The sequence below is a fragment of the Oncorhynchus tshawytscha genome, linkage group LG18 (assembly GCF_018296145.1).
Source record: "Oncorhynchus tshawytscha isolate Ot180627B linkage group LG18, Otsh_v2.0, whole genome shotgun sequence".
Classification (NCBI taxonomy): Eukaryota; Metazoa; Chordata; class Actinopteri; order Salmoniformes; family Salmonidae; genus Oncorhynchus; species Oncorhynchus tshawytscha.
Genome location: NC_056446.1, coordinates 10,917,664 through 10,930,772, shown reverse-complemented (window position 1 = coordinate 10,930,772; position 13,109 = coordinate 10,917,664). Strand labels below are relative to the sequence as shown.

Genomic DNA, 13,109 nt, shown 5'->3' with positions numbered 1-13,109 from the left:
ACATTTTAATTATGCATTTGTTGGCACATGGTGTAATGTGTCCTGTATACTGCTGTTAGGGTGCGTGGTAGCAGTATTTAGACACACTATCAAAACCAACACACATCACTCTATCCTACACATGGGAAATCACATTGATGGAAATGTCCTCAAACACTTGAGGAACCAGTGAGATGGTTTGATTAGACATTTGTAGATATGGAACGTAATTTAGTTTATTGACTCTGGCAAGCCAAGTCAAGCATATTTTGAACAGTAAATAACCTTGAGACATTCTCAGGAGACCTCACCTTTCATATCTGTGCTTACCTCATTACGTTCGCACAGCGGAACCAATGGATCTCCGGTAACAGGGTTTACAGGTTCATTCAGGTCAATCAACACATTGAGAAGTTGGAGGTCATGTTTTTTTCCGCCAATAACAATCCTCCTACTGAACGAATGAAGACTAGTGGTCTGACTTTTTTTCCTGGGATGATTAACTGTTTGGAAGGATTGCCTTTGGTTTGACTATTCTAATGGTGGAACAAATGCACCTTATTACATGGTCTATGGAGCTTAGCTTCATTCACAATAGGGAAAAGGCAAAGTTAAAGGTCCAATGCAGCTGTTTTTAAAAAATTAAAATATCAATCCATTTCTGGTTAACACTTAAGTACTTTACTGTGATTGTTTTAAATTAAAATGGCAAAAAAAGAAACAAAAATAGCTTCTTAGCGAAGAGCAATTTCTCAAGACAGAATTTTGCTAGGACTGTCTGGTCGCGGTCTGAGTGAAGGGTCCTAATTGGATTAGCCTAATGGGAGGGATATGTTACCTGAAAACTAGCTGTTATTGGCAGCTATTATTGGTCTATTGACTTATACCGCCTGGTGATGTCACCAAGCTGGCCAAAACTCCATACCACCAAAATAGGCTGAAATTTCTGGCGGCCTTTTCAAACAGCTCTTACACTAAAAGGGCATTATCATAATTTTAAAAATGTTATATTATTATTCCAACCTCATAGTGTGCAAATATACAGTTGAAGTCGGAAGTTTACATACACCTTAGCCAAATACATTTAAACTCAGTTTTTCACAATTCCTGACATTTAATCCTAGTAAAAATTCCCTGTCTTAGGTCAGTTAGGATCACCGCTTTATTTTAAGAATGTGAAATGTCAGAATAATAGTAGAGAGAATGATTTATTTCTGCTTTTATTTATTTCATCACATTCCTAGTGGGTCAGAAGTTTACATACAATCAATTAGTATTTGGTAGCATTGCCTTTTAATTGTTTCATTTGGGTCAAACATTTCGGGTAGCCTTCCACAAGCTTCCCACAATAAGTTGGGTGAATTTTGGCCCATTCCTCCTGACAGATCTGGTGTAACTGAATCAGTTTGTAGGCCTCCTTGCTCGCACATGCTTTTTCAGTTCTGCCCACAAATTATCTATAGGATTGAGGTCAGGGCTATGTGATGGCCACTTCAGTACCTTGACTTTGTTGTCCTTAAGCCATTTTGCCACAACTTTGGAAGTATGCTTGGGGTTATTGTCTATTTGGAAGACCCATTTGCGACCAAGCTTTCGCTTCCTGACTGGTGTCTTGAGATGTTGCTTCAAAATATCCACATCATTTCCTCCCTCATGATGCCATCTATTTTGTGAAGTGCACCAGTTCCTCCTGCAGCAAAGCACCCCCCACAACATGATGCTGCCACCCTCGTACTTCACGGTTGGGATGGTGTTCTTCTGCTTGCAAACCTCCCCCTCTTTCCTCCAAACATAATTATGGTCATTATGGCCAAACAGTTCTATTTTTGTTTCATCAGACCAGAGGACATTTCTCGAAAAAGTATGATCTTTGTCCCCATGTGCAGCTGCAAACCATAGTCTGGATTTTTTTATGGCAGTTTTGGAGCAGTGGCTTCTTCCTTGCTGAGTGGCCTTTCAGGTTATGTCGATATAGGACTCGTTTTACTGTGGATATAGATACTTTTGTACCTGGTTCCTCCAGCATCTTCACAAGGGCTTTTGCTGCTGTTCTGGGATTGATTTGCACTTTTCACACCAAAGTACGTTCATCTCTAGGAGACAGAATGCGTCTCCTTCCTGAGCGGTATGACGGCTGCGTGGTCCCATGGTGTTTATACTTGCGTACTATTGTTTGTACAGATGAACGTGGTACCTTCAGGCATTTGGTACCTTCATTGCTCCCAAGGATGAGCCAGACTTGTGGAGGTCTATAATTTTTTTTCTGAGGTCTTGGCTGATTTCTTTTGATTTTCCCATGATGTCAAGCAAAGAGGCACTGAGTTTGAAGGTGGGCCTTGAAATACATCCACAGGTACACCTCCAATTGACTCAAATTATGTAAATTAGCCTATCAGAAGCTTCTAAAGCCATGACATCATTTTCTGCCATTTTCAAAGCTGTTTAAAGGCACAGTCAACTTAGTATATGTAAACTTCTGATCCACGGGAATTGTGATACTGTGAATTATAAATGAAATAATCTGTATGTAAACCATTGTTGTGAAAATGACTTGGTTCATGCAGAAAGTAGATGTCCTGACCGACTTGCCAAAACTATAGTTTGTTAAACTTCTTAGGGCTGCAATCCCGTTAACGGGATGATATGACAACAGCCAGTGAAAGTGCAGGGCGCCAAATTCAAAACAAAAGAAATCTCATAATTAAAATTCCTCAAACATACATTTATATTATACCGTTTTAAAGGTAATCTTGTTGTTAATCCCACCACAGTGTCCGATTTCAAATATGCCTTACAGCGAAAGCACCACAAACGAGTGTTAGGTCACCACCAAGCCACAGAAAAACACAGCCATTTTTCCAGCCAAAGAGAGGAGTCACAAAAATTACAAATAGAGATACAAATTAATCACTAACCTTTGATGATCTTCATCAGATGACACTCATAGGACTTCATGTTACACAATACATGTATGTTTTGTTTGATAAAGTTCATATTTAATTTAAAAAAATCTGAGTTTACATTGGCGCGTTACGTTCACTAGTTCCAAAAACATCTTGTGATTTTGCATAGCCACATCGATTCAACAGAAATACTCATCATAAATGTAGATGATAATACAAGTTATACACATGGAATTATAGATATACCTCTCCTTAAATCTGTGTCAGATTTCAAAAAAACTTTACGGAAAAAGCAAACCATGCAATAATCTGAGACGGCGCTCAGAAAATTAATCAAATTAGCTGCCATGTTGGAGTCAACAGAAACCCGTAAATTACATGATAAATATTCCCTTACCTTTGATGATCTTCATCAGAATGCACTCCCAGGAATCGCAGTTCCAAAATAAATGCTTGATTTGTTCGATAATGTCCGTTATTTATGCCCAAGTAGCTACTTTTGTTAGCATTAGGTACACAAAAACTTCGGACAAAAACTTTAAAAAGTTATATTACAGGTCGGAGAAACATTTCAAACTAAGTATAGAATCAATCATTAGGATTTTTAAAATCATAAATCTTCAATGAAGTTCCAACCGGAGTATTCCTTTGTGTCTACAGGAGCAACGGAACGCAGGGCGATATCATGCGGAATGAGCTTGACCAGGAAATGGCTCTCTGCCAGTAAACTGACTCATTCAGCTTTTATTCAGTCCCACAACACAGTAGAATCCTCATTCAAGTTTCTAAAGATGGTTGACATCTAGTGGAAGCCCTAGGAAGTGCTACTTCATTCATATCCCAATGTGAATTCAATAGGGCCTGAGTAGAAAATCGACCAACCTCAGATTTCTCACTTCCTGTTTGGATTTCTTCTCAGGTTTTTGCCTGAGATATGAGTTCTGTTATACTCACAGACATCATTCAAACAGTTTTAGAAACTTCAGAGTGTTTCTATACTAATAATAATATGCATATATTAGCAACTGAGACTGAGGAGACTGAGGAGCAGGCCATTTACTCTGGGCACCTTTCATCCAAGCTACTCAATACTGCTCCTGCAGCCATAAGAAATTAACAAGACATTTGTGGAATGGTTGAAAAATGAGTTTTAATGACTCCAACCTAATTGCATGTAAACTTCCGACTTCAACTGTATCTAAAACACAGAAAAATCTAGTTTTTGACTTCACTGGGCCTTTAAGATAAACAGATTTGGGGATATGAGTCAAACTCTCGTTTTGATAATTTTTCTCAACATCCTCGCTACGAATCGAACATTCTCCTCCTCTCTGTCCTCAGTGTCTGCTGCTGCGAAGGCTCTGACTGTGTCCGATGAGACTGAGCGAAGCATGAAGATAACGTGGATGGCGGCACCGGGGAAAGTCATCAACTACCGAGTGACATACGTACCCACCGATGGCGGCAAAGAGATGTTCGCCAAGGTTCCTGGCACCTCCACCTCCACTGTGCTGAAGCGACTGACGCCCATGACCACTTATGACATCACGGTGCACCCCATCTACAAGCGGGGAGAAGGAAAAGCAAGGCAAGGAGTAGGAACGACACGTACGTTGGTCCATAATTCAACCCCAATGAGATGAGAGACAGTAGGGTGCAGTGGGAAACACTGTGGGAGTGGGACAGGTATCTTTCACTAAGGACACCTCAGAGACTTGGTTAATACACACATATATTTAACACAAAATTAAATAAAGGTATAAAATAATATACATATATATGAGAGAGAGAGAGAGAGAGAGAGAGAGAGAGAGAGAGAGAGAGAGAGAGAGAGAGAGAGAGAGAGAGAGAGAGAGAGAGAGAGAGAGAGAGAGAGAGAGAGAGAGAGAGAGAGAGAGAGAGAGAGAGAGAGAGAGAGAGAGAGAGAGAGAGAGAGAGAGAGAGAGAGAGAGAGAGATCTTACCACTTACTAATACATGGAATGACATTGGGTTCTTAGACGCCGGAATGGCACCATATTCCCTTTGTAGTGCACTACTGTTGATGTGCATATGGTTCTGGTTAAAAGTAGTACGCTCTATAGGGCATAGGATGCCATTTGGGACCCATGCTGGGACTCAAGACTTGTATTATGGACTAATGAGAAACTGACTGGAATGTGGGTTGGCTGATCTCTTTGAAAAATGGCTAGCTTTGCCAAAGATGAAGTTACGATCTTTCTTCATGAGTTTGAACTGATATGTTTGCTCTGTTTGTCCCCTTGTAGTGTCACCTTACAAAGCTCCCAGAAACCTGAAGACCTCGGACCCTGGCAAGACCAGCTTCAGAGTCTCCTGGGACGCAGCCCCTGGAGATGTGCGTGGCTACAAGGTCACATTCCACCCCAGTGGCAATGATATCGACCTGGGAGAGCTGCTGGTTGGGCCCTATGACAACACTGTGGTATTAGAGGAGCTCAGGTGAGAGACAGGAAGTTATAACCCCAGACAGGAAGTCTTCTGCCTTGTGACATTTTCTGCATCCCAAATAGCACCCTATTCCATATAGTGCACTACTATTGACTATAGTCATTTGAATCTCATCTCTCCATCTCATCAGGGCCGGAACCAAGTACTCTGTAGCAGTGTTTGGAATGTTTGATGGAGGCCATTCTGCTGCACTGGCTGGAGAGGAGAAGACTACCCTCTCCGATGCACCCGAAGTCCCATTGGAACCTTGGAACGGTAAAACCTTACAATACCATAACGTAACCGACTACAGATAAACAGACATTTGTTGCATCCTAAAGGGCACCTCATTTCCTAGCTTTGACCAGAGCAGTGCACTATATAGGGAATAGGGCGCCGTATTGGAGGCAGCCACAGAACAACCACTCAGATAGACACACAGACCAAACCACAGACACACAGTGTCCCAGCCACAGCCCATCTCTGTTCCCATCCGTTAGTAGAGCAGAGGACTGGCTTTTCCACTGCGAGTTAGAGTATGACGCTAATCATCCCATTACAGGGAATTATGTGTCTGTCTAAACTAATCCACATCACAAACTCATTGGAATAAAGCACCACATCACACTGCCATCAATTCTAATCACTTATAGCTGTTTGGCTTCAATGGCCTTTTTTCTGCCTCATATCATGTTAAAAGCACTTTCAAAAATCCCTGGAGCATTTGGTACCCTGATCACGCTTTAAAGCATGTGTGAAATGCAATCGAACACTGGCTGAAACTAATTCTGGACCTGCGTGAGTAGCGGGTCCAAGATCCAGGACCAGAGTACCAGGTACTGTGACGTGACAGCGCGAGTCGGGTGAAACTTTTTGGCCTGTTATAAACAAGCTAGCTCGCTAACGTCATGGAGAATGTGCGTCTTGCTAATCGCACGAGAAACAATTATTTTTCTGGTCTTGTGAAAGCAAAACTTATTCTGTAGAATTCTCACAAACGCTCCAGGAAACTGAACCAGGGTACCAAATTTCATATGGTGCATATGATACTTATCACAGCATGGTGATAAGCAAGACATTATGCTATTTGTAGGATGAATTAATTATGGGTGATATGTCTTGACCTCCTTTTTCTTGCAGTGCCACTGTGTGATGACTTACACTCCCCCACAACTCTAAACGTTCAGCGTGCCAAACATGTTTGTGTATCTTTTGCCACAAACAAATATTTCTCATCACTGTGCCCATTTGACCCAGCAGCCATATTGTTTCTTCCTTAATCCTTCCTGACATGCAAAAGTTAATATTTCTCATTTTTACTTCGCAAAAAAAAAGTTAGTTATGGGGGGAAAAAAACGTTTCTCTGCTTTTAATTAGAGATGTTTTACAACCAGGAGAGTATGCAGTGCACCCGAGCTGCCGCGGAGCAGAGCTCTATGCGGCTAGGAAAATGTTTCTCATAAAAGACCCTAAGAGAGCTGCTGACCTTGGCCCGGAATTCCTCTCAGTAACGGGGAGCAGACACACAGTGACACACTGCCCACCGCACCGATCAGAGCAGAGCTAGGGACGTTCCAGTCCATCATGACCAGACTTAAGTCGTTAAGACTCCTCTACAGTGTCTTACTGTCTCAGTTGATGACAGGTGGTTTTGTTGGGGAATGTCTCATAGACTTACATTGAGCTTACAAGCGTTTTGTTTACCCCGCGTTGTGTAACTCAAACAAACTGCTTCCATATATAACCAGATACACATTTTACGAGGGGCTATCCCCCACACATCGTCAAGCTCCTGTTTCTCCATGCTGCAGTAAAGAAAGTGGGTAAATGTTTGTTTTCTCCTCTAACCTGTTTTCAATTGCAGATAGTGTGGGCAGATTGCATAGCTCCGTGTCTGAACGACTCTGGGTCCTATGGCTCGGCTGCAGGACGAGCGAGCAACCACACTTTCACCCCCACAGGTGTTGAGGAGCGAGCACAGCAGGAATGTGCAATAACTCGGGGAGAGGAGTCGCTCGTATATCGTCTGTGAGCTGGTTGCTTTTGTTGTTCAGAGGCAGGGGGCAAACCCAACGACAGAAACCCCACAAGCATCCCGAAGAGCCGCAGGCCACAAAAAGCTTTTTGGATATACACAGAAAAAAAAGAAGATGGACCCCCAGGGGAAAGAAAATAGTTGACCCCCCCCCGCAAGATAAAAATACTGCTGCAAAACATGTTGAAGCAAAAGATAGTTTATTGTAGAAACATTATTGTATAGTACGTATAGTTTTTTTAGTATAGTTATTGTGATATTTGTAATGCCTTTCTGCCTCCTGCTTGTTGATGTCTGTATTTGGTGTGTGTATTTTGCCTGTGCATGTCTGTCTGAAACTGTTTTTTTTTATTATTCTATTGTTCTTTGGCACCCCTCTCCTCGTCCCTTCCTACACACATCCTCTCTACTGTCACATTACATGGACTGTACTAAGTGGTCACATCCGAAGGGTGTCCATGGTATCAGGCCTCCCTTTCACGGCCCTCTCCTCCACCCCTTACAGAAGCCAAGTGTAAGAGCCAGGCCAAGGCTGACATCATCCTGCTGGTCGATGGCTCATGGAGTATTGGCCGTCTGAACTTCAAAACCATCCGCGCCTTCATCGCTCGCATCGTTGGTGTCTTTGACATCCACCCTGATAGAGTCATGATCGGTAATCTTTCTTTTGATCAAATCCCATTAGCAATGTGTACGATGGCATAGGTTCATCACCCAACTCAATTGAGTTTGATCTGGAGTTGATGCCATAATTGAAAATCAATGTTATATTCTGAACAATCACTTTGATTGGAGGTAGGTATAGTCTCATGCTGTGTTGTGTGTGTCTCCAGGTATGGTTCAGTACAGTGGAGACCCCAAGACTGAGTGGCATCTGAATGCCCACCCAACCCGTGACGGGCTTCTCAAAGCTGTGGCTGACCTGCCCTACAAAGGGGGAAACACCATGACAGGTGACGTATCATCAAATGAAGGGATAACTCCGAGCTGTCATCTGTTTTTAAAAAACCTAAGCTAACTTAACTTACTTTAACTTAAAATAACTTCACTTAACTTAATCAGGATAAAAGTCCAAGCAGATGTTTTTTTTTTATCTCAATATCAAATAATTTCAGGCTAACAATTAAGTACCCAGTGTGATTGTTTTAAATGAAAATGGTAAAAAAATATTTAAAAATTGCTTCTTAGCAAAGAGCAATTTCTCAACCAAGAATTTTTCTAGGACTGTCTGGGAGTGGTCTGAGTGGGGAGGGGAAAACTGAAAAATAACTGTAATTGGCAGAGAGGTTTGGAACTCTCTTTCCTATTGGTCTATTAACTAATTTACCGCCTGATGATGTCACCAGGAAGGCCAAAACTCCATCCCACCAAAACAGTCTTTTCAAACAGCTCTTACACTGAAATGGCATGATCATAATTTTCATAATTTCACAGTATTATTCCAACTTGTGGAAATGATATAAAATAATATACTGCACTGGGCCTCTAAACAATCTCTCGAATGTCTCTCTGTAGGTATGGCCTTGAACTATATCCTCACAAACAACTTCAAGACCAACGTGGGACTGCGTAAGGACTCGCGCAAGATCGGTGTGCTCATTACTGACGGCAAGTCGCAGGACGAGATCATCACCAACTCCCAGGTGCTGAGGGATGAGAACATCGAGCTCTACGCCATCGGTGAGTGACCCTCCTAGTGTATAACTCAAAATCTGTCATGGTTCAGCTAATCATCAGGTCGTGACCATGTCAAGTGAAAACAGACATTTTACAATGAGAAGGTTTTCAACGCTTGGACTGTATGAAAAAGACGGATGAAAAGACAATATTTTTGTCCAGACCCCACATAAGTAAATATTGTGCTGTTGTGTGACTTTTAGGTGTGAAGAACGCTGATGAGAATGAGTTGAGAGCCATTGCCTCAGACCCAGATGAGATTCACATGTACAATGTGAATGATTTCTCCTTCCTGCTAGACATAGTGGATGAGCTCACCATCAACCTCTGTAACAGTGTGAAGGGTCCAGGTACTGTAAGGCCATCTCTCTCTCTCTCTTTCTCTCTCTCTCCCTCTCTAATTCTCTCTCTAATTCTCTCTCTTTCTCGCTCTCGCTCTCTCATTATCTAACTCCTTCCCAATCACTGAGAGAAACATGGATTTGTGAAGCAATGCTCAACTTGAAGTTTTGCTATTGTAAAATGATTCTCCTGAGTCAAGCTGTGTATTATACTTGGTACAGCGGTTAGGGGTCTTTCTAATCTAAGATGCCAAAAGCAGCACAGATGGCAGAGAGCAGGCATTAGAAAGTAATTTAATCTGTCACCCAGAACAAGCTGTACTGATCTCTCCCATCAGTTGCATAAATGGATTAGCATAGAAGGCAGAGAATAGCAATAAGAGCAGCGTGATTGATGAGACGAGCCAATGAAAAGACAGATTGAACGCCAAACACTTGGATTTTGTCTCGAAGGTTGCCTCACACACTTGATAAATTGAGTTTCTTCACTTATGTTACATAAGGTCCACCCATTTGATGGAAACTTTTGATTTTTGGACACACTCCTGTCCTTAAATCAAATTTAGGAGGAAACACAATGATGATTTACTACACGGGGAGGGAAACTATTTCCTCAAGAAGACTTTGGTCTGATATATAGAAACAGCTCCAACAGCCCTGTGTCAACGAGGCTAAGGTGTTCGGGACAGATTTGTGAGAGTGTTCAGGTCATGAAATATTTGACGTGTTTGCTCACATTCTCGCCGCTTCTCGTGCAGGGGGTCTAGACCCGCCCACTAACCTGGTAACCTCCGAGGTAACCCACCACTCATTCCGTGCTACCTGGACCGGTCCTGAAGGTCCTGTGGAAAAGTTCCGCGTCGACTACATGCCCGTGGTGGGAGGAATCACCGAACAGGTAAGCCTATAGCCTACGGTACTGTACCTCACTTAGCTGACCTCTCCAAGCTCAGCACATCTCTCCACGTTTACTGCATTTGAACTGAAGAGCGTCAGCTCTCACACCAGGTTTAGATACAGTACACCCAAAATCGAATCAAATCCAAGTTTATTGGTCGCATACACAGGTTAGCAGATGTAGCGGGTGCAGCGAAATGCATATGTTACTAGTGCTAACAATGCAGTAAAATGTCAAACAGTACACAATAATAATAATAATAATACAAATTGAATGAATAAATCAAGAAATGTTGGAACGAATCCAATTAATATCCAAATAGCACTGTAACAGTAATCCAAATGCAATCTATGTGTAAATACACCGGATGAATTTACACTATATACTAAGACTGTTATGTACAGCGTTAGATACTGTATATTAGAGTGATCTATGTAAAGAATCCAGTGTATAAACAATTGAACTAAAATGCAATGTACAGTAGTAGAAATAATAGAATGAGCTATGTGGAGAATGCAGTGTATGTAAGAGGGTACTGGCGGCAGAGAGGTCAGACGCAGGAGAGAGAACTGTGTTTCCAACGGCGCAGTTTATTAAACAAAAACTCACCGGGAAACATAACAAATATAACAAATGGGTACAATGCCCTACGCACCCCAGGACAAACGTGCACAAACACTTAGAAATAACAAAGACAATAAGGGGAAACAGAGGGTTAAATACACAACATGTAATTGATGGGATTGGAACCAGGGGCGATTCAAGACAAGACTAAAGCAAAGGAAAATGAAAAGAGGATCAGCGATGGCTAGAAGGTCGGTGACTTCGACCGCCGAACGCCGCCCCGAACAAGTACAAAACCCCACGTCAAGGGTAGCAGGTAGCCTAGTGGTTAGAGCGTTGGACTAGTAACCGGTTGCAAGTTCAAATCCCCGAGCTGACAAGGTACAAATCTGTCGTTCTGCCCCTGAACAAGGCAGTTAACCCACTGTTCCTAGGCCGTCATTGAAAATAAGAATTTGTTCTTAACTGACTTGCCTAGTTAAATAAAGGTAAAATTAAAAAAATTAAAAAATGGATAGAATTGCAGGAAATTAGCTTCAAATGTTGTACTGCCTGAGCTCCTGCTGCTCCTATAAAATATTAGCTCAAAAGTATTGTTGCACTCCTCCACCTAAATATAAACAGTACCAAACATGAGTACCGGCACCTATTTCAGAATACAGTATATACATATGAAGTCTATCAGTGAAGTGAGAATGTTATAGAGGAGTAAATATCATACCCCCCCCCCCAAATATATTCTAACCTCCCCTTTTATTGGTAATGGTGAGAAGTTAGCATGTCTTGGTTGGTATGAGTCTTTGTGCCTCTGTAACGTACCATTATTCACGATTCATTCATCATTATCCATGATCATGGTAGCATCCACATTAATGTAGAAGTATTCAGAAACATATTATATTGTTATTTACAATACAAGTTTCTCCAAAATGACACAATTCATTGTTTACCATACATTTTTATTTGGGCACAACATAATGTGGAACATAACCAAAACAAACTGCAAATGCATCCAACAAATTTGTAGAGTCACAAGCTGGATGTAGTCATTGCGCGCTAGGAATATGGGAACAAATGCTAAACCTTTGACTATTTGAATACACATGTAAGTAAATTTGTCCAAATACTTATTACCCCATGAAATAGAGGGACTAGATACATAAAGTGCTTTAATTACTAAACATTAAAACAGACATGTTTGAAAATACCCTCAAATTAAAGGTGACTATCTGTACTGTCGCCTAATATGAAACATTTGATTGAAATCCAAAATGCTGGAGTGTAGAGCCAAATTAAATGTGTTGCTTCACTGTCCAAATAAATATGCAGACGAGTGTGTAACAGAGAATTGGCTCTATTATTCCTTTTGTTCTGAATTCCTCTCTCAGACCTCTATGGTTCATCTTGCCAGAGGTGATCAGGGTCACTTTGGCAACGGCCTCATTTCACTCTGTTTATCCAGGAGTTTCTGAAGGAGGAACTGCCTTCTATGCTGCCTAACGGGAGATGTCATGGTTATCAAGTGTTATCCACAGTGAATTGTTTGCTTAAATCCACCTAGTTGTCATCATCGATCCGTTTCATCAAGTTGATCAGATTCATTTGGCTCTCTTCTCACCCTTGAGAAGTGGACAACAGTGGCTGAGACAGACCTGCATTCAGTTTCACATTTATGTCCTTAGGAATACAGGAATGGATCTATTCCATGCTTTGCTTTCATTGGCCCTCGTCAGGGTTTGGGTGGTTCTAGTGAGCCCTGTCTGAAAGCGAGACTAAATAGTTTCCACTAGGCCTCAACCTAAGACCAGACCCAGTCAGTTTAATAATACATAGTATTTTAAGCACTTTTCTCGACTCCCAAAGACACTTTTCATACACAATAAAATCAGCAGGATAAAAAGCAAGAAGTATATAAAATTACACTAAACGTGAGGACAGACTAACCATGGAGTACACTAAACATGATAACAGATTAACCAGGCAAGTGAACTAGACAGAGGATAAAAGCTAAGACAACAGAGAATGCGGGTAAGCCTGTGTGAAGAGGTGTGTCTTTAGTGTGGAATTGAATGTGTATGGGTTGGAGGTTCTGACATGGAGAGGGAGGGGGTTCCAGTTTTGGGGGGCTGAACTGCTTAAGCCCGGTCTCACATGGAGCAGAGCCTGGTGCGAGGGATGGTGAGGATGGTCATCCAAGTTTTCAATTCACGGAGACAGTCTACAACAGAGGGGGGTGACATCGTGGAGTTGGGGTTTGTGTGGATG

The 13,109-nt window shown here is 41.8% G+C and overlaps 1 protein-coding gene across 8 annotated transcripts in view; it reads left to right on the top strand.

The window, feature by feature from the left end:
- The window catches only part of col12a1b (collagen, type XII, alpha 1b), a 96,466-nt gene that overhangs the window by 26,444 nt on the left and 56,913 nt on the right, over nt 1–13,109 (top strand). For all 8 annotated transcript variants that reach the window (XM_042300641.1, XM_024377783.2, XM_042300644.1 and 5 more), the window contains exons 15-22: nt 4,224–4,490; nt 5,149–5,341; nt 5,481–5,605; nt 7,870–8,019; nt 8,198–8,317; nt 8,880–9,044; nt 9,245–9,391; nt 10,141–10,280. In XM_042300641.1, coding sequence (XP_042156575.1) covers nt 4,224–4,490; nt 5,149–5,341; nt 5,481–5,605; nt 7,870–8,019; nt 8,198–8,317; nt 8,880–9,044; nt 9,245–9,391; nt 10,141–10,280 — 1,307 coding nt within the window. The remainder of the gene's footprint in view (nt 1–4,223; nt 4,491–5,148; nt 5,342–5,480; nt 5,606–7,869; nt 8,020–8,197; nt 8,318–8,879; nt 9,045–9,244; nt 9,392–10,140; nt 10,281–13,109) is intronic.